The sequence below is a fragment of the Antechinus flavipes genome, chromosome 1 (genome assembly GCF_016432865.1).
Source record: "Antechinus flavipes isolate AdamAnt ecotype Samford, QLD, Australia chromosome 1, AdamAnt_v2, whole genome shotgun sequence".
Lineage (NCBI taxonomy): Eukaryota > Metazoa > Chordata > Mammalia > Dasyuromorphia > Dasyuridae > Antechinus > Antechinus flavipes.
In genome coordinates, this window is record NC_067398.1 from 216573217 (window position 1) to 216594674 (window position 21458).

At 38.3% G+C, this 21458-nt stretch overlaps 1 protein-coding gene across 2 annotated transcripts in view; it reads left to right on the forward strand.

Annotated features, from left to right (window-relative positions):
• The window catches only part of FAM83G (family with sequence similarity 83 member G), a 59720-nt gene that overhangs the window by 25823 nt on the left and 12439 nt on the right, over nt 1-21458 (forward strand). For both annotated transcript variants that reach the window (XM_051996673.1, XM_051996669.1), the window contains exon 3: nt 5506-5673. In XM_051996673.1, the coding sequence (XP_051852633.1) occupies nt 5506-5673 (168 nt within the window). The remainder of the gene's footprint in view (nt 1-5505; nt 5674-21458) is intronic.

Consider the following 21458-nt stretch of genomic DNA (forward strand, 5'->3'; position numbering starts at 1 on the left):
TTCCCAGCAAACACCTCTTCAGTTTTATAATGGAAGTTAGTGAGGAAAATGGTATCTGCCAGGGATCAATTTGCTCTGGGCCTTAGATTCCTAATCATATGGAGAGTTGTCAAGAGCCAAACCCATCAATTAAGCCAGCTTGAACATGAATACAAGCTTATATACCCAGAATGTAGAAGAAAATAAACCTGAGCCTAATGAAATTCAGGCATTGGGCCACAGAAAAACCATATCCTGCTTCTCTTTTCTATTCCCATTTGGAGTCTTTTCTCATAAGAATTTTATTTCACATTCATAAAAGAATTTTTAGAGTAACATGATGCTTTTCCTCATAGCAGCCCTGTCAGGGTGTGTGTTTAAGTCCAAATATTAGAATTCCATTTTACAGATGAGGAAATTGAGACTTAGGTTAGTATGACTAACAAGGCTGACTAGAATTACACAGCCAGAATTCAAAGCCACGTCTCTGATTCCAAGTTCATTTTTCCTTTTATGCTACATTATTGCTGCCTCTCAGGGCAGACTTGCGCCTCTATGTCTATTTATGATCCTATCTGTCTTTTGTTGGCCTATTGGCTTTAGGGAGCAGGAAGAAGATGGAAAGAGAGTTTATGACAGAATCTTTGAACCATATAATACTCAGAACTAGAAAAGACTTGAACTCAGAGCTCCCAATTCTTGTCCATGATCTTTCTATGACAACCATAGGAATTCTGCTAATGCCCTACATTGATGGGGACTTTGCTACCCAACAAGTATGATTTTGACGTGAAAATAGAAGCTAGTAAGAATTTGGACTAGCATCTCGGTAGTCTGGAGAGTCTACAAATCAGGGCTTGATTTATTGTTTACTAATTGTCTAGACTTAAAGTGATAGAGAAAATGTTTGTAATGTAGCTTAAACTTTGAAGTATATCCCACATACCTTAAAAAATATATATATATATATCTTGATTCCAAAAGACTCACGATGGAAAATGCTATCCACATGCAGAGAAGGAATTATGGAGTCTGAATGAAGATTGAAACATATTATTTTAACTTTTTTTTAATTCTTTATGGCTTTTCCCTTTTGTTTTGTTTCTTATTTAATAACACAATTAATATGAAAATATGTTTCCATGATTATACATGTTTGACTTATATTAGTTTGCTTGCTGTCTTGGGATGGGGAAAGAAAGGAAAAAAATTTGGAACTTAAAATAGTATAAAAATGAATGTTGAAAACTATCTTTACATGTACTTAGAAAAAATAAAATATTTTTTACAAATATATTTATATCATGAGAGCCGATTGTTAAGTATGTACCAACAGATCCCTGGTTAGAACATCTGACCATTCCAAACTGGCTACACTCAATCAAGGCTGGAGTAAGACCCAACCTGTAAGGGCCTGCTGTCTGGGACAATGTATCCCTGTGCTGGGGCCCAGGTGAGCTCATTGCAGAGAGCGTGCAAACACGCCCAAGAGCAGGCTACAGTCTTTGTGGCCCTGAGCGATGGATGGGAGGGGTGATTGGGCTGCAGCTTTCTCTGTTGGGTGTGAAGAAAGAGGTAGGGGAAAGAAAAAAGGAGGGAAGAGGTAAGATTGTGGGTCTTGAATGGAGTAATCATGTGGTGACCACAGTTATGGGTCTGCCACATGCAGGCCAGAAGAATAATTCACAGATGTGCAGTGTGGTATGTCGGAGGGGAGGGATAAGAAGCAGGTGTGTTCCTTAACTGTCACCAAGGTGTGACCCACACTGTCACCAAGCTGATGGTAAATACTTAAGCCAGCTGGAAAAGTAGCTATCACATAAAGTCACTGAACCACTTAGAAGTTAGTTTTGTATTGTCTATTTTTTTGGCACAGAGTAACACTAATGCCCATGACCCAATGCCAGAGCCTCTCCTTGCTCAACTAAGCAGACATCAGCCAGTTCTCCGGAGGTTTTGTGACTTTGAAATAGAATCAACTTAAGAAGACCTATAAAGGGTCAGAGATAATGCCCAGCAGCCCTGCGAATGTCTGAGATTTGACATATAGGCCCTGTTCCTCTCTTCTTACCACCCATGCTTTTCCATGTTTTTCTCAAAATCTGAGCATTTACCTTCTCAGATACTTAGGGATCATCTGAACCCCTCATTTGACAGATAAGTCTCAGAAAAACCCAGCTATACCTAAGGGTCACCCAGATGGTAACTTTAATAAGAGTTTCATAGATTTAGAATTTAAAAAGATATCCCATTCAGCCTCATCATTTGACAAAAATTTGAACTCAGGTCCTCTTGATTCCAAACTTAATATTTTACCTTCTTCCACCCTCAACAGAGAATGAGGTCTAGAACTCATCTCTCTCATCTCCCTACCCAAAACACCTACCCTGGCACCTAGTAAGCGCTTAAAAAATGGTTGTCCTTGCATCCATGCTGATTGTATTAGAAACCTGCACTTTTTAAATTTCTCCCAAAATCTTTGCCTCTTCCTGACCAAAATCCTTACATACAGAGAAATTTATTTCTGATAGAATTCTAGAAATGAAGATCATATTATCAGGAGGGGAGCCTTCCTTATACTTCTCTAATCATTTCATATTATGCATATCATGCATAAGAATGACTTTTTCTCCTTTTTAGTAGGATAACTGAAGCTAATAGCCCCTGTGCTCTGATAATAATAAAAATTTTAAAAATAGTTTTTTAAAAACTTTTTAAAATAGCTATCATTTATATAGCCCTTTAAGACTTTGTAAGGCCCTTTATAGATATTATATTATTTTATGCACATAACAACCTTAATATAAACTTGCTATTATTATCCCCAAGTCAAAGATTAAGTCACTTTTCCAGGATCACATCGCTGGTAAATGTCTAGGGCTAGATTTGAATTCAGGTCTTCTTAACTTCTGGATCCAGTAGTTTCATCACTCTTTGTACAGTCCTGGATAGGAGAGCAGAAAACTCTCATTGGGATTGGACTTCTTAACCTGAACTCCATCAGCTTGGTTTTTCTAATATTTTGAAAACTATTTCAGTAGAATTGGTTTCCTTCATAATATTAAGTATTTTGCTTTTTGAATTCAAGAACATTATTCTGAAAAGGGGTTCACAGACTTTAGACCACCAGAGGGGTCTGGAATACATAAAAAAGGTTAAAAACCTATTCTTGTCAAACCCTCTTGATTTATAGTATAGGAAACTGAGGCTCAGATAAGGAAAAGGAGTTTACTGAGCTAATAGTATGCTATAAATGAGCCAGTACTAAAAGTTTTCTGACTTCAAGCACAGAGCCCTTTATATTACATGATGCTGTAATTAATAGACTAATGAGTCTCTGAAGGGGAATCTGAGGGAAGTCATTCTTGGTCCTAGCTGAACTTAAAATGGGAGAATGTGGACATTGGACTCTATCTAATTGCATGTACCAACTCTGGAGTTAAAGAAACTATGCTACCACTCAATGCATAGTAAGTTTTCAAGCCCTCAGCAAGTTAAATTCTTATGAAAAGTGGGAAACTAGGCTAGGAGCTGTGGAGAAACAAATAGACTTTGAGTTTGTGTTGTGGAAGCCAAGCCTCATCATAAGGTCAAAGATAAGAAGTTATTTGTTCTTCCTGCCATAAGTCTAAAGGACACGATCTCTGCCCTTGATGAGATGGCAGGAGAATTCAGAAGACAGATAATGCTGAATGGGAAAGCCAGCAGCTCGGAACTGCCCAGCTCTTGGTCAAGTCAGTTGTGAGCAAGAATCCATAAACTGAGCCAGAGAGGACCAAGCCTCCTCCAGCCAGGTGTTGAGATAGTGAAATTACTTGGCCAGAGTAGTTCTTGTACCTATTTCTTCTTATAAGTGCACATATTTTTAATGCCAGGAAATTCTTTTCTTGAATTAATTCCAATACTATGTATACTATTTGGGGAAAAAGGGGGGAAGAATTCTTACCAAATTCCTTTTATGACATAGATATGGTGCTGATACTTAAACCAGGAAAGGACAAAGCAGAGAAAGAAAATTATAGACCAATTTTCCTAATGAATATTGATGTAGAAATCTTAAATAAAATATTAGCAAAGAGATTACAGCAACTTATCACCAAGATAATAATAATTTTACATAATAATAATAATAATAATAATAATGACCAAGTGGGATTTATATCAGGAATGTAGGGTTCGTTCAATATCAAGAAAGATATCAATATAATTGACCATATCGATAACAAAACTAACAACAAACATATGATTATCTCTATAGATGCAGAAAAAGCATTTGACAAAATACAGTACCTATTCCTAATAAAAAATAAATGGAGTTTTCCTTAAAATGATAATTAGTATCATTTGTATTATTTGTAATGGGGATTAGCTAGAAGCATTCCCAAGAAATTCTATTCTCCATGGCATCAAGATGCATATCTGACAGTAAAGGCTCAAAACCTATAGTATGTTATCAAAATCAAGGAGTTCAACTTTCAAATTTCAAATATGAAAATATCCTGTTCCATCTTTTTCTTGCTCCTCAGACTATTTATTGAGAAAGTCTCAGCTCTAGATACAGAAAAAGGCTTTCTATCTTTTTCTAAGATCTTGAAGGAAGCTCAACTTGGGCTCACCATACTCAGCGTCTCTACTTGAGCTCACTGTGTGACATTGGGCAAGTGAATTCCCCCTTTCTGATTGTTTGACGAAGGACGCCCTTTTTGTGACAGGAGAGGGAATTATGAGGGTGGAATATAAACATTGTCAGATGTGTTCACTGTGTAGCAGCTGGTTTTCGCTTGTTTTTCTTTGTTACCCCAAAAAAAGTTTCCAGAAATTAACAATGATATAAACAAAATGCATTAACAATATAAACATTGTCAGATGTATTCACTGTGTAACAGCTGGTTTTTGCTTGTTTTACTTTGTTACCAAAAAATGTTTCCAGAAATTACAATGAATAATGCAGAATAATGCATCAACAAAAGTTGTTTAGCAAAAATTAAAATAGCTAGGTATGGTGGTGTCTGCTTATAATTCCTGCTACTGGGAAAATCGAGACTGCTAATACTAGGAGTTCTGAGCTGTATTAGGGCCATTTCAGGACCATGTTTAATTCTGGCATGAATAGGATCAGTCTCTGTAATCAGAGGGCCACCAGATTGCCTTAGGGGAGAGATGAACCAGACCAGAGTGGGGAAATGGAGTAGATTAAAGCTTCCATAGTGATCATCATTGGGATAGGACTTGTGAATAAGTCACTGTGTTTCTATCCCAGGGAGACCCAATCTCAAAAATAATAAAATAAAATTGGGGGGCTTCAAATGGATGTTGTCATTTCTTGGGTCTTTTTCAGATCTGACATTCTGATTCTTGTCTCCACACCAGGAACTTCTGGGGAAATTAGCTACAATTAAGGTTGTAAGATAAGGGAGAAAGCCCTGACCTAGACCACATTCAAAACTGCACCAGCTCTGATGGGTTTGGGCACGTTGTGCTTCGAATGGATGGGGGGTCTCACTCTGCCGGCTTCTCTCCTGACAGGTGATTGCTGTAGTCATGGACATGTTCACAGATGTTGATATCTTCAAGGACCTGCTGGATGCTGGTTTCAAGAGGAAAGTGGCTGTGTATATTATTGTGGATGAAGCCAATGTGAAGCATTTCTTGCACATGTGTGAGCGAGCCCAGATGCACACAGGACACCTGAAGGTAAGGTTGAGCTGCCTTTCCGCCAGGAATGCAGCATTTGGATCAGAAGCTGAAGAGCCTTATTTTTATTATTTATTTTTTTCCCCCTGACTCAATTGGGGTTAAATGATTTGCTCACAGATCTAGGAAGTGTTAAGTGTCTGAGATCAGATTTGAAGTCAGGTCCTCCTGACTTTAGGGCTGATGCTCTACCCATTGCACCACCTAACTGCCCCTGAAGATATCTTGCAAATGATAGTCAAAGAATATTGCCTCCAGATTAGCTTCCGGTACCTGGCTCTTGGGAGGATGTGAAGAAGTGTAAGACATTGCCCCTAGCCTCATGGGATTTCCAGGAGAGTTGTAAACATGACACTCCCACATGTGGAAAAGATAACCAACATCTAGGCAGAATGATGGATGCTGAATGAGGGAATGCTAGAGGGCTCAGAGAAAGACATCTCTGTGAGCTGTGATGGCCTGAGAAGATAAGATTTGAGCTGAACTTAGAAGTATGCATAGGATTTGACGAAGTGGAAGAGAAAAAAAGAACATTGTTAGGATTGGGAGCAGCATGAAAAGTACTGAATACTGGGATTTTCAAGGAAACTTAGGCTACTAGCCTACTGGAGTGGGGGGTTTGGAATCAGATGTGGACGGTCAGGCTAAAGAATATAGAAAAAGCTAGCTGTGTGACCTTGGGCAAGTTACTTAACCCCAATTACCTCAGCAAAAAAAAAAAAAAAAAAAAAAGAATATAGAAAAAGGCAATGGAAAGATTAGATCAGAGAACTAGGATCCTAGTTGGAATTTTTCCACTAATTCCACTAAGTGAACAGATCACTTCCGTTCTCTGAGGTTCAATTTCTTCCTCTGCAAAATGAATGTTGAACTAAATTATCTTTAAGGTCTTTCCCAGGCCCAACTTTTTATGATTTTGTTATTTTCTCCTTTAAGTAATAGTGAGAAATCAATCAGTCAGATTTTCACTGTCCTAGGGGACCTGGCAGAAGGAAGAAAAGCCCTGGGGAGTGGAAAGGGAAGGAGGAATTCTTTCCAGAAAGTCACAGAGAAAGGCCTAGACCCTAATCCGAATGCCAGAACTTTGAATTAATTAACCTGAATAACCTCAAAAGCATGAACAAGGTTTCAGAAATAAGAGAGACTCCAGACATACCTAGTTAACAAGCTACCAAGCTCCAACGCCTGTAATTTAAGTGCATTTTTTCCAAGTGTGATTTTTTTTCCCCCACTCCCAAGCCCGAGCCCTTTCAAGTGGCTTAAGTGAAGCAGGAAAGGATATTTTTTCTGAGTTTGCAGATTCCATTGTGCTTGGATCTGACCAACTGGTAGGCTGGCTTTTCTTATATTCCCTTGCTTTATTCCTTCTGACCCTTATGCCTGTCCTCCATATAATTATCAAAAGGAAAATAATATCAAAGTTGGAAGATGATCATTTAGAGACTGTCTAATCTAACTTTGTCATTGTATAGATAAAGAAATTGAACTATAGAAGAATCATCTTGGTATAGTGGAAAACCAGTGATCTGGGCATTTGAGAGGCCTGGCATTTGATCCTGGCTCTATCACTGACTCATTGAATGACCTTCTCAGGTCATTTCATTTCTCCTGAACCACAAGATTCTCTATCTCAAAAAATCAAGAGGTTCAAAAAAGTTAGTATTAAACATTCTAAAAAATTCTCTGATTCTATTCTAAGTCATGAACCCAAGGCCACATAGCTAAATATTGCTATTGATTATATTACTTTAACAATAATTTATCATAATTTATCAATACATTATCATAAATCAACAAATAATTTATCATAAAATCATAAATTTTAACTAATGGCTATCACCTATATAATATTTTAAGGTTTACAAACCCATTATCTCATTTAATCCTCAAAACAATTTTGTGAGTTAGATAATGCAAATATTATTATCCCCATATTACCAGGCCTAGAAAGAAACCTATGAATTGGAGAGGGCAAATTAGGTTGTAAGAGAAGGGAAGCATTCTTATATAGAAAAGACTCTTGTTGACTATAAGGAAGAACTTTGGCCATGGGTGAAGAGAGCAAGTCAACATCTTAGTAATCATTGTGAGAGTAAGCCAGAAAGTATTAAAACTTTGCTTTTGGGTTAATTTTATTCCACTGGTACTTAAAGTATGTCAGTTACCTACAAAGAGATAGTAGCTTTGCCTTCAAGAACTTTGCATTTTAATAGGACTTCATTTTTCAAGAACATCTTCAAGGTTTTCCAAAGAAACTGAAGGATTGATGGTGTTAATGGATTAGTGGTCTGGGTATGAGCTGTGGGTGTTTCCTATAGGGTTTTCTTTAAAATAGTTTGTTTGCTTTTCTCAAATAGATAAATCTTTCCATCACTCACCATTCTATCTCCTGAAAGCTAGCTTGATCCATCTGAAAACTCTGCAATAACTTGTAAATTTTTTGTATCCATGTTTCTAGACAACTAGATTGTATAGTGAATAGAACAGTATAGCTGGAGTTAGGAAGACTGGAATTTAAATCCAGCTTCAGACACTTATTAGTTGTGTGATCCTGAGCATATAAATTCTGTTTGCCTCAGTTTCCTCAGCTATAAAAAGGGAAAAATATTAGCATTTACTTCCCAGGATTATTGTAAGGATAAAATGAGATGATATTTGTAAAATGCTTTGCAAATCTTAGAGCACTGTCTAAATGCTAGCTATTATAATTATTATTAGCCAAGCCTTGTAATCAGTGCAACCAAGGGAGGTTTCTGTAATAAGAAAAGCTTTTATTACATTATAAAAACACCTGTGAGTCCCTGATAACCCCAGAGGAGCCAGATTTAAGGTATAACTCACCATTCAAAAGAGAATGTTCTGAGCCTTCATTTAAATAAATCTGGCATGCTACCCCTGTTCAAGACTTCTCATCCTACCCAGCTATGACCTGATCTTTCCCTGATTTCTTTTGGAGTAACTATAACTGCTTAAAGAAGATCACTTACAAAGGAAAGTCAGAGAAATTGGAGGTAACAGGACTAGGATGCAGGGAACTCCATTCAACAGAATGCAAGTATATACAAACGCCAAGAGAGTGTAGTGGGGATATCAGAGTGCTCATTATGTCTTGGCCCTCTAATTTGTCCAGCCCTTGTTTTTCCATTTAGCAAGGAGGCCACTCAAATCTAGTGATGGACAAATACCACTGTGGCTTTTCTTCTCTGTGCAGGTAGCAGAAGAGTTTTAGAATGGAAAAGCTTGGGTATTTGTATACCATAAACATCTTTGTAAGAGAAACATATGTAATATGCATTGAAAAACAGTGACATGATTAGAAACTGATCACCAGTGGACATCCTGTGAATTCTTGGAAGGAAAGGAGACAACATATGCTAAATCGCTTTTAGTCCATTTCTCCATCATCCTCTTGGTGCTTTTGCCACCTGAAACTCCAGTGTGGTATTTACAATTGAAAGAGATCCTAGACCTCAGTTCAAACTCAATTTCTGATGCTTATTACCTGTGTGATTTTGAACCAATCATTTAAGTTCCCTGGACCCAGTTTTTTCTTTTTTTCTTCTTCTTTTTTTTTTTATTGTAGTAAGTTTACTTTTAATATACATTATGAGTCATTTGGGTGAGAAATCAGAACAAAAGTGAAAAACCATGGGAGAGACTAAAAAAACAAACAAACAAAAAAAGAAATGAACATAGCATGTATTGATGTACATTCAGTCTACTTCGTTCTTCTGGATGCAGATGGAATTTTCTGTCCAAAAACTATTGAGACTACTTTAAGTCACTTAACCACTAAGAAGAACCAAGTCTTTCATAATTGATCATCACACATTCTTGCTGTTATTGTGTATAATGTATTCTTGGTTCTACTTGTTTCACTCAGCATCAGTTCATGTAAATCTTTCCAAGCCTTTCTGTAATCAGCTTGCTCATCATTTTTAATAGAACAATAATATTCCATTACCTTCATGTACCACAATTTGTTCAGCCATTCCCTAATAAATGGGCATCCACTCCTTTTTCAATTCTTTGCTACCACAAAAAGAACTGCTCCAAACATTTTTGCACATGTGGTAGATCCAGCTTTTTCAACTATTAAAAAACAGGGTGGAGTAGATGGTGTCTAAGGTCTCTTGCAGCTCTAAGTGTGGTAAATAGAAGACATGAAGATTCAGGCTCAGAGAGAGCTAAGAAAGAGAATTCTGGTTGGCTCCCAGTCTTTGGGGATGTTCACTACCCAGCTTCTTAAACTATAGTTTGCGACTCCATATGGTGTCTCCTAACTGAATGTGGGGATCGTGAAATAATGATTTATTATTAGTAAATGTTTGATTTGTATACCTATTTTATATAGTGGTATACAGGGTCACATAAAGATTTCTCAAGCAAAAAGGGGTTGAGTGAAAAAGTTTAAGAAGTTCTTCACAATACCACATTGTATCTCTTCAAAGGCATTTCTAAAAGTTGATTTCTCCTCACATCTCATCCCCTTCCCCAAACAGCCTGACATTATTCCTCAAGCTCCTACAAGCCCAGTTCCAGTGAGCTGTCACTTCTACCTGAGGCCCTGCCCTGACTGCCCTACTCCGAGCTGGCCAGCTCCTGGGTCCCTCCCTTCCCTCAGGTGGGCATAGGCCAGAGCTTGTCCTGAAGAGGCTTTTCCTTGCAATTTCCTCTCTTGTTAATCCCTTGGCTGTTCCTTATTCTCATTCATTAAGCAAGTCTATATCATGCCCCTGGGTGTGGTGGGAGATCCAAGCCAGGGGGTGGGCCAGGCCCACACAAGCTTCTGATCTAATTAGGAGTGAAGGGGAGGGAAGGAACAAGATACACACATGGGGGGGAAAAAGACTCAATAGGCCGTACGTGATCAAGTGCTCAAGAGGGTAGCAGTGACTGTAAGTAAATAGAAATGGGTTCTGCAACAAAAGGAAGTAACTTTTGTTTTTTTTGACTTGGGACCTAAAGGACAAGTAACGTTTAGATGGGTGGTGAGGACATTCCAGGTAAGAACTTCGTGAAGGGCATGCATGTGTGGTGAAGGACAGTGAGAAGGGAACACAGGGTTCACAACAGGAGAACTCAGACTGAGGAATCTGGACTTTAGCTTGTAGACTGTGGGGAAGCTGGGAAGGCACATGCTATCCCAGCTTATTCCCACTTCTGGAGTTCTGGCTCAAGAAAGTTGCTGTCAACTCTCCCCATTGCAGGATGTTGACAAGAGAGCCTGAATGGAATCGTTTTATGAGAAATGCTTCCTAAGATTTGTCACAGGCTGAGTTACTTACTAATGAAGGCAGTTTGTAACTCCAAGGAAGTGAGGTTGGAAGGGAGGATATTTAGGAAGAATGTATAAAGCCATACCCACTGAAGGCCTGTAGCAATATCAGCCCTTCCTGGACCATGGAATTGTGCTAGTTTTGAACTCTGCCTTGTTAGGACCCACAATAAACTACTATGGAAACTCTAACCTTTTGTAAATCAAGAACAGCCAATGCATTATAATGACTTACTTTACTACTGGATAATTCCTACATTTTCTGTTTCTGATTTAGAGCAAAGTCAAATGATTTCTGGATCAAAATTTTCAGTGTTGTTAAAGTTAGGGTTAGAAGAACTTAATAATCCCTGAATCCCTATTACATCTTTAGAGACACAGTGGAAAGATTGCTAGATTTGGAATGAAGAGACCTGGGTTAGAATCCTGTCTCAGGAATTTAGCTATGAGACTAGGAAAATCATTTCACTTTTTTGGAATCTTATTTTCCCTATTTTTAACATTGATGTAAAAATTCTTGCCCTGCATTCTTTAAAATGTCATTGTGGGAAAAGTATTTTAAAGCTTTGTATAATTGTGAGTTGTTATCATTGTTTAAAAAAATCCTTATGATACCTCTTGGAGGTAGACTGGACTGGATTTATTCCTGTTTCACAAATGAAGAAATTGAAACCCAGAATGATGAAGGTGACTTGTCCAAGATCACCAAGACTAGAAGGTCTTAAATTATCATGTAGTCCTGAAGGTTCAAGTAATTCTCTGTAGTTTGGCTCATACACAACTTTCTGCCTGAGTTCTGTCTCGATTAAGCTCCCCAGCTGTATCTGCCATGAATAATCTCTGCTACATGGTTTTGTGCTCTGTTATAGAAGGGCCTTTCTGTCCCCAAGAGTGGGTTAGAGACCAGATGAAGCCCTGATGCCTGGGAGTCAGCCATCAGAGGCAAGAAATGCCAGTAACTTGACTAGCTAAAATAAAACAAAATAAAATACCCAAGTCAGTCTTTTATAGCTAAACTAGAAAAACTGGTAACTGAGCCCAAATTGTGGCTACATAGTTCTGATTTTTTTTTTTTTTTTACTTTGATAGTCTTGGGAATGAGAATGTAAGGCAGGTTTGTCTCTGTAGAGCAATGAGACCACTTTGTCATTCAGACTGACAGTATAGTCAATTCAAGTCTGTTTTTCAGCCCCAAGGACTTTTACTTTCCAGACTCCTGACTCTTTTGGCCTGTTGTTGCAGCATAGCATTCATCTGGATTCTTCTGGTTCTGCTTTCTGGACTTTGAAGCAACCCCCTAGGCAAAGTTAGCCTGACTTTGAACTTTTCCAGCAAAAGAGTAATGTGACCAAATATTTCAGTCATAGTTGCCATGCTGAAACACCCGCAACTGTCTCTTTTCCCTCTAGCTTTTTAACAGAGGTTATCTTAGGATCTAAAAAACCATTTTTCCCAACCTCCCATTTAAAGAAGAGGAAGCAGAAACCCAGAAAAATTCTTTCTTTGTAAGCCAAGCCTCAGGGTCTTCACCTCTCCCAGACATTCTGTTTCAGTGTTTCTTTGGGTCAGCTTTTGTCTCTCCTTGGCTTTCTTCCCTAAGAAGCTATCTTCTTCAGAATCTTAGACTTTAAATGTTAAAACCAAAAGAGTTCATAGAGAACATCTAATCCAATCCTTATGCTTTATTGTGGAGAAAACCAAGATTCAGAGTACCATCCAATAAATCAGTATCAGGACTAGAATCTCAGCATTTTAACTTGTAGTCCACAATTCTTTTTTTTAATTTCACCTTATTATTTGTGTCTCCCTTCTGCTGAGTTCTGTCAAAGGAAAATAAGACTATGCCAGAAGTGCTTTTGAGTGCAGAGGCATGTATGAGGACAGAGGAACTAGAAAGCTGTCTGCTGCTGTCATTGGTTCAGACCATTTCTGAAACAGTAGAAACACCTTTGAGGAACCATGTGGCCAATCAAGTCACAGAAACAAATTAAGGTCTGGCTCATCTTCAGTCTGCCTGCACGATAACTTTCATCACACTGGTTTTCCTTTCAATTCAACAGATATTTATTAAATACTATGTGCCAAGAACCATGCTAAAAGTGAGTAATACAGAGAAAAAATTATCTTCTCAGGCAATTTATATAGCCTTCTCCCTGCTTCTGTACATTATAGACATTGCAGCAAGGAGCACCCCTGTATAGTGATCTTTTTTCTCTCTCTGACACCATTTCCTGCATGTGGTCCCTTTGAAACCATTGGCATCCTTAAAAAAAACAAAGGTTATCCATAAAAGGAAATGAGTTTCTTCCCACATAGCACTATGATAAGAACCTGAATCATAGGCTTGGGATACATTAAATCAGGGTCTAACAGGTTTGGCTTATCTATTGCTAGTCCATACTGCGGCTTAGAGAGGATATTGTGCCTGAGGTTAATTGTGTCATGGAGGATATGCAGATTCACTTCCTTTAGTTGTCATTCAGTCATTTTTTAGTTATGTCCTTCTCCTCCTGATCTCATTTGGGATTTTCTTGGCAAAGATACTGGGACTGGTTTGTCATTTCCTTCTATACCTCATTTTACAGATGAAGAAACTGAGGCAAACAGGGTCAAGTGACTTGCCCAGGTTTATACATTAAATAAGCGTCTGAGGCCATATTTGAACTCAAGAAGAAGTCTTCCTGACTCTCAACCTGGCAGTCTCTACTGTGCTGTTTAGCTGCTCCACTTCCCCTGAACCCAGTCTAATTGTTGAAAGTTGATGCTTTGTTTATTAACTATATGACCTTTGAAAAGCTTTCTAATCTTCAATTTCCCCATTTATCAAGAGGAGCTAACAATTCTAGCCTCGTCTACTGGCAAGGATCTTGTGAGAACAAATGGAGAAAGGGATGTGCCAGCTTTTTATAAACAGTAAACTCTGTAAACTGTACCAATGTGAGGTTGTAGGATGGTGATGGTGATGATGATGCCAGGGATACTCCCTGTCCTAGGAAGAAGGAACAGAAATGGGGACAGCAGCATGAATGGCTAGATGCTTTTCCCCAGAGCCAAGACCATCTCTTGAAACAAAATCATCCAGGGTTAGATGACTGATAGTCTGGCCATTGTAAGCCCTGTGTCTGAGAGAACAGTTAATCTCCAACTTCAGTCATCTGCTCTCTCCTGCTTAGTTGTTCCTGTCCAAAAATAAATAAATAAATAAACCTTTCAGCCCAGATTTCTGTTGTGTCCCCGTTTCAAGTTCCCAGTATTCCTTAGGGGGATGTCAGGTGAGGAGAGGAGAATCACCTTCTGATTCATCCAGTTGGTTCCTGGGAAGATAAAGTGGAAGGGAGCCATGGGCAATATGTGAAGGGAATTGGGTGGTCTCTGCTCAGTATTGTCAGTGGGCTTTTCATCCTTTATAAGCCATACTGATTTCTGTTCTGTGACAGTAAGCCTAATATCTCCCACTGTGTGCCCTTTAAAACATGGACAAAGCTTTGCATATAAATATCCTGAATGAAAGAGCTTTGAGCATAACATTGGCAGAAGTAACTGGCTCCAGGAGAACGAACTCTGGTCAGTATTAAATCAAAATCTCTCAGCTTAAATCTAATAGACTTGTGATAAAAAAGTGCTATTTGCATCTAGAGAGAGAACTATGGAATATGAATGTGGATCAAAGCATAGTATTTCCACTTTTGTTGTTGTTGTTTGTTTTTTTCTTGGCTTTTTTTTTTTCACTTTTGATTTGATTTTTATTGCACAGCATGATGAATATGGAAATGTGTTTAGAAAAATTACACATGTTGAGCCTATATCAGATTGCTTGCTGTCTTGGGGAGGGAGAGAGAGAGGGAGAAAAATTTTAAACACAAGGTTTACCAAAGGTAAATGTTGCAAACTATCTTTACATGTATTTGGAAAAATAAAATACTATAAAAAAAATCTCTCACTCTAAAAACATGTTGGTAGGAATTTAACTTGAAGAGAAGACATCCTTTTCAGAAGTATTTCTGTTTTTCAATGTTACCCTTAAGAAATTGTCACTAGAATTGAACATATTACTCTTCTTGTGAGAGATTTTATCTTTTTAATTTTGATGCCTATACTTTAATCCATCTTGTCTGTTTTTCCTAGATTCACAGGAATATTCAGATCTCTAATTTCTCCTCAGAAACAATACCCTAGGTTTTTTTTCAGCGAGTCAATAAAATTTATTGTGCATACTATAAGCCAGATAGTGTACTACACTTTAGGAATACAAATAAAAGACAAAAAAACAGCATCTGCCCTCAAGAAACTGAAATTTTTATGGGGGAGACACTATCTACATAAAAAGGCACATAAAAGTTAGACAGATGGCAGAATCAGCTTGGAGGACTATGAAAAGTCTCAGGTAGAGGGTTGGGTTTGATCTCAATCACTGAAGAAAGCCAGAGTTTTTTCAAGGTAAAGATAAGGAGGAAGAACATCCTAAGCATAGGAATCAGTATGCATTAAATCACAAAAATGGAGTGTTGTGTTTAAGGAACACCAAGGTGACTGTGGCAGGATTGAAGAATTCATGGATGAAAGTAATGTATAAAGCAAACAGAAAGATAGGAAGGTGTTAATTAACAAACATAGGAGGATGGAGTGAGTTGGGTATGGAGGAGGGGTGTCAAAGTGATAATATTGTCAGACTTGGGCTTTAGGAGAATCACTTTGGTGATGGCTAGAGGCTGGAGTGGAGTGAGAAGATTCTTGAGATAAGAAGACCAATTAGGAGGCTATTTTAATAGTTTAACTGAGAGGTTATAAGAGATTGTGATATATAGCAATATCCATGTAAGTGGAGGAAAGTGTTTTTTTTTTAATTTTTCATATATATTTGCAGAGACAGTTGTCCAAGATCACACAGCTAGTGTCTGAGTCCACATTTGAATTCAGATCTTCCTGACTCCACTATTCATGTCTGTCTACTGCACCACTTTGCTACTCTCTGATGTGGTTTCTTTAAATAAAGACTTATAGCTAGGACCTAGAGATCCAGCAGAAATTATAATTGGGCCTCCCCATCCCTGTCACGGTCCCCCTTTACCTTCCTTTCATTGTATAAGTGTGTGTCCTCTTTTTGGACATCTCTACGATTAGAGATCTGAGTCATTTATAACAGGCAGCTTCGAATCAACTTGGCTTTCTGAAGGAGAGCAATTAGAATTTAGCTTTTAAGATTTTCTGAAAATATTTTACACAGTATGTATAGATCTATGTGAAACCCTTTTGGTAATTTTATAATCTTGGCTATGGCTTGAGGAAATCATTGACCTAGGCCCTTATCCGAGAAGCCTTAAACCTTTTAAGAGATCTAAACTGGTGATTCTTAGAATTTTTCAGTGAGGTATCACAGTTCAACTTCATAAATGGGGAAACTAAAATATCAACTGGAGAATTAACACCAGTCACAATATAAACTGAGAAGTTAAAAAAGATGTCTGAATTTAGAGCTTAATTCTGTGATTCCTGCTAAGCCACATTGTCTGTCCCCTGTTGAGTTAGCCCATCTACACTTTACCTCTAGACCATTAACATCAGATAATACTTTATGAGATCCTGCTTATGATATAGTTAGGTGAATGATCTAAAAATGTCATTTTAGTTGGGCAAAAAGAATGTTTGGTTCATAGTTTATTGCTTTTAGAAAACATCCAGGTTTGGTCCCTGTTCATACTGATTTACTTTGGTTCAAGTTCGGTAAAATATTGGAGTTCACTTTAGAAGGTTGGCAAATTGATGTAAGTCATTCTGGTTTGGAGCAAGCAAAACTGGCTCAAGCTCCTGCTCCAAAGTGATTTAGAATGCTCAACTAGACCCTCAAAGAAGACATGTTCTAAAACAAACAGGTGTGACTCAGGATAAAATGAAGACTGCATATTTAGCATGTGGCCAACTTGCATTGAGGGTATGTGCAGCTATCTCTTTGCCCTTGTACTGACTATCTTAGGTGGCCCAGATCATAACCTTCGTCCTTGAAATAAGGAGTCCATTTGTGATTTTACAGATTTAGGGAACTCCCAAGGAAGGAAATTCCCTGTCATATCAATAATTTAGAAAGTTGCCTATAAGAGTGGAGTCAAATTCAAATAGAAATGGATCCCAGAAAGTCCTCTGTTGGCTTAGAAAATCATGAATGAACATTATTTATGTTGCTGTGTTTTAATCTGGTTTAGAGGGATGCCCAGACTTAGCACCTTTGACCTAGAGCAGAAGTTTAAGTGACTTGCTCAAAAAAGTGAGAAAGACCAAGCCCAAATACCTTCCCATTTAGCCAGTGATCAGCTCTATACAAGTTCTCGTTCTCTCTCTCTCTCTCTCTCTCTCTCTCTCTCTCTTTTAAAATTTGTTTTTAGTGGAGATTCCAGACCTGCCTGACTTTAAAGCCAGTTAGCCACCATAATGCAAGCACTAAGTCATCTAAAACCAGAACTAAGTAAGATTCTGGTAGACAGAGATACAATGGCCCCAAGCTATTTCTGAGGAGCATGAACATAATAGGTGTGGAGAAAACATCATTTGGGAGTTAGGCAATCTGGACTTTTCTTCCCAGCCACCTGCTCTGTTAATGAGAAACCTATCTGGGTCCTTGTATACACCTCTGTGCAATTAGATGTGGCTGTCAGCCCCACCTTCAGCCAGATGGAGATGATTCTACTAGTTCTGCCCTTCAAACCTTGCAGAGGAAGACGAAGCCCACACATGTCTGATAATAGTTGGAAGGGGGTGGTTCTTGTCACATTTCCTTCCTGCCTTTTCCTGTCACAAATACCATTGTCCAATACAGTGTCTCATTGTTCCAAAAAGTGCATAGGTTGACCAGTGAGCTATTTTCTTTCTTTTTTTTTTTCTCTTGGGGTGGAGGTGGGAGGTAGGACGGGGAGATCCTTAGCAGAATTAGCTACTTTTCTTCTTATACTTTCCTTGGATGTCTTTTGGTTGGTTCCCTTTGCACTTCATCATTCTACCATTTTTTTTTTCCATGATAGGGTCTCCTCATTGGAAAGAAGTGCTATGTTTTCTTTTTTTCTTTCTTTCCTTTTCTTCCTTTTCCCCTTCCTTTCTTCCTTTCTCCCCTCCCTCCTTCCCTTCTTCCTTTCCTCCTCTCTTCCTCAGCCCAGCTCCAAACTGTCCTGCTTCCTGACAGCTTCTTTCATAAGACAGATATTCAAGAAATGACAGACAAATGCTGAACATGTTCTGTGGTTATAACAGTGGTAGCAACACACGTCTGGCAAATCCTTCCCAGATCTGCTTTGTTCCTACTTCCAATCCCAAGTGTGGTTCCATGACTGGTACGAAGTTACAAATGCTAATTGCCTCAGGAGAAACTCAGCTTCCTACTTTGTATGCTCAATGCCAGGGAGGCATATGAGCTCAGGGATAAAGGGTACACTTATCTCCATGTCTCTTACAGGGCTAGATCATAATACACTGGGTGTCCCTTATGGAATCCTCTTAGAAATGTGCTGGAAGTGTTTGAGGGGACTGAAGAGAAGAGTCCTGGACAGATCTCCTGGATCTGCTAAAATTTTTTCTGATATTCCTCACTTCATCCTTGGTTCTGTCCATTAGGCCACACTACCCCTTGGCAACTAGCATAGCACATTCTCTTGCATGTAATAAATAACTGATAATTGTTAAATTAAGTTAAAACACATTATAAGTATTTGACAGCAAGACAGTTTGGCAAGTGAGTATGCAGCCATCTTTGAACTATTTGAAGCACTTGTTGCCTGGGAAGAAGAATTAGGATTGTTCTGCTTGGTCTCAAAAAGCAGAACTGCAAGGAGTGCATAAGGATATAAGGAACATTTACTAACAATTGGAGCTATGCAGAAGTCAGGTGAGTTGCTTTAGAAAGTAGTGAATTTTTTCTCACTTGAGACCATCAGACAACCTGGATTTGTTGTTTAGTCAGGGTTTGCAATCACCAACCTCTGAGGTCCCTCTAGCTCTGAGATTTTGTGTGATGTCCACAGGAGAATAATCAGGATGGGAAGGAATCCAGAATTCATGTCATTTGAATATCATTTGAAACAGCTTGACACAATGCCTAGTCTATATGGTAGGTGCTTAATAAATATCTATTGATTGATTGAATTTGAAACATTTAATTTAGAGAAGGGAAGACTTAGGGAATGTATGCTAGTTGTTCACCTCTGTATAATTAGTTCTAAGTGACAGAGCAAGGGCCAAAAGTAAAACTAACAGGAAGGTAGATTTTATAACTAGAGGTGACTGACAATGAAAAATACCTTCCTTTTGCACTTACAAGTTTAGAGAGAGCCGAGACTTGTATCCTAGTTCATCTTAGTATCCTGAGTATAGAGTACAATATTTTGTATATGGTAAACACCTAAATCATGTTTGTTGAATTAAATTATTGAACTGAAATCGTAAGTTCCATTTTATTTGAGCAGAGCTTGATGGCCTTCCCACATATTGGTGATGCTATAAATGATATTCTTATACTGGACTCAGTGATTTTGAAGATTTTTTTCTAACTTTGAGACTCTACTTCAATGACACCACAAGAAAGCCCATCTCCTCCAGGACTAGTCCCACTCCTTCATGTTTAGAAGAGCTCTAGAGGAGCCACATTATTCTCTTTCTTTTTCACTATCCCAGGAAATCAAGAGATGATACTTCAGCTTTGAAACTAGTCCTTTACTCTTGCATCCCCTCCAGAACCTGGCAACAGCTATTTTCAACCAAAAAAAAAAAAAAAAAAAAAGGGCTTATATTATGTCTGAAACAAACCATAGGAGCCTTTGATGGCCATGCCATTCTATCCTCTAGCAGATCCTACCTATAGCACTTGTGTTTCGAGGTCCCTGCAGCCCGATAGGCATGTAATAAATATTTGATGATTGATTGATTTTGCCAGTGGGTATCCTTCATAGAAAAAGGGCATTAAGAGTGCACGCAAATCCCAACAGGGAGGCTTTAGTGGGGTTCTGTATTTTGGTTCTGTTATATTTAGGTGCTGTCAGATTCCCCTAAACAGGGAACAATATGCTGACCTTCTTTTCCTAGGCAGTAATAAAAGGTAGCTAGCTTCTCCCCAAAAGTAGCTGCATTTCAGTGCTGGGAGTAATCACACCTTCTTGTTCTTTGTGATTGATAGCATGTGAAAGATTTTTTCAGGTGACTTTCTTGCCTTTTGCGAAGGATTCCTCTGGCTTCTCACACAGCTTCTAGCAGTTCTCTTTAACTTAAATGGCACAGTCATGGATCTGATTTCAAAGCCTGCCAAGTTAGTTTCCTCCTCTCTAAATAGCACTTACAGTATACGATTGTTTTGAGTATCAAATACAATAATATATGTAAGGCACATTACAAACTTTAAAGCACCAGATAAATGTTTGGTCTTATATCATTATGATTTTGAAAGGGCTTATCCAAGGAACCAGCCATAGTGTTTCTGATTCTTTCTTTCTGCTTGCATATACAGAAGATAGCATAAACAGATACACCTGGAAAGTAGGAGGTCCAAGGAGAGTGGGATGTGGGCAGAGTTCCCACTGAAAATGTGCTGTCTTCCCTAAGAACAACATCTTATTCTCTGCTTTTCAAAAAAGCATGGAATATAACTAGGCAAGGGATTAGCTATGGGATGTGAAATCTAGAATGCTATTGGGTACATGAATTGGTAGAGCTTCATGTTAGTATCACCTCAAACTCCCAGGATTTGATGAACGCTGTTAATCTTGGAGCCTAAAGTATTTGTGCCATACTTGGGGGAGATGAAGTCATGTGGGTGATGTGATAGAATTGAAAGAACTAAGAATCTCAAGACCTGAGATCTAGTCTTTGCTCTTCAGTACCTATCACCTTTGTTACCTTGTCATACCACCTTTCTAGGACTGTTTCCTTCTCCCTAAAACAAGGGATGTAAAGTAAATGATTTTAAATGTCCCTTTCATGTAATACTATGTTAGTGTATGTTCCTCATTGGACATTCTCTATATTAATGAAATCAGAAGTCTGATTAAAGAAAATATACATAATTCTTTGCATGAACATTCTATTTTTCTGAAGCTAATACCCACTTTTGTGCTATTATTACCTTGACTTTATAGATGAGGAAACTGAGGCTGAAGAAAGTTTAAGTGACTTGTCCAGGGTCACACAGCCAATAAGTGTCTGAGACAGACTTTGAACTCAGGTCCATGATTGTATCTTTTAAGATAGAGATAACTTTTTAGAAATTATATGAGAAACCAGAGAAAAAGTTGTCAAAAGGCAAGATTATTTGGTTATCTGAAAGAGTTCTTTGCATGCTTTCGATCATGAGTGGCAATAGGAAAACCAGGTCTCAGACAATTTAAGTGGATTTATCTGTGCTGTGATGGTGGAGAACTGATAGAGAAGGGGTGCATACCCAGCTGAGAAAATATCTATGCATCATCACCCTTGAAGACCTGGGACTGGAAGGAAATTATTGAAATCTACAGGGAACCCAGTAGCTTCATTTTAGCTG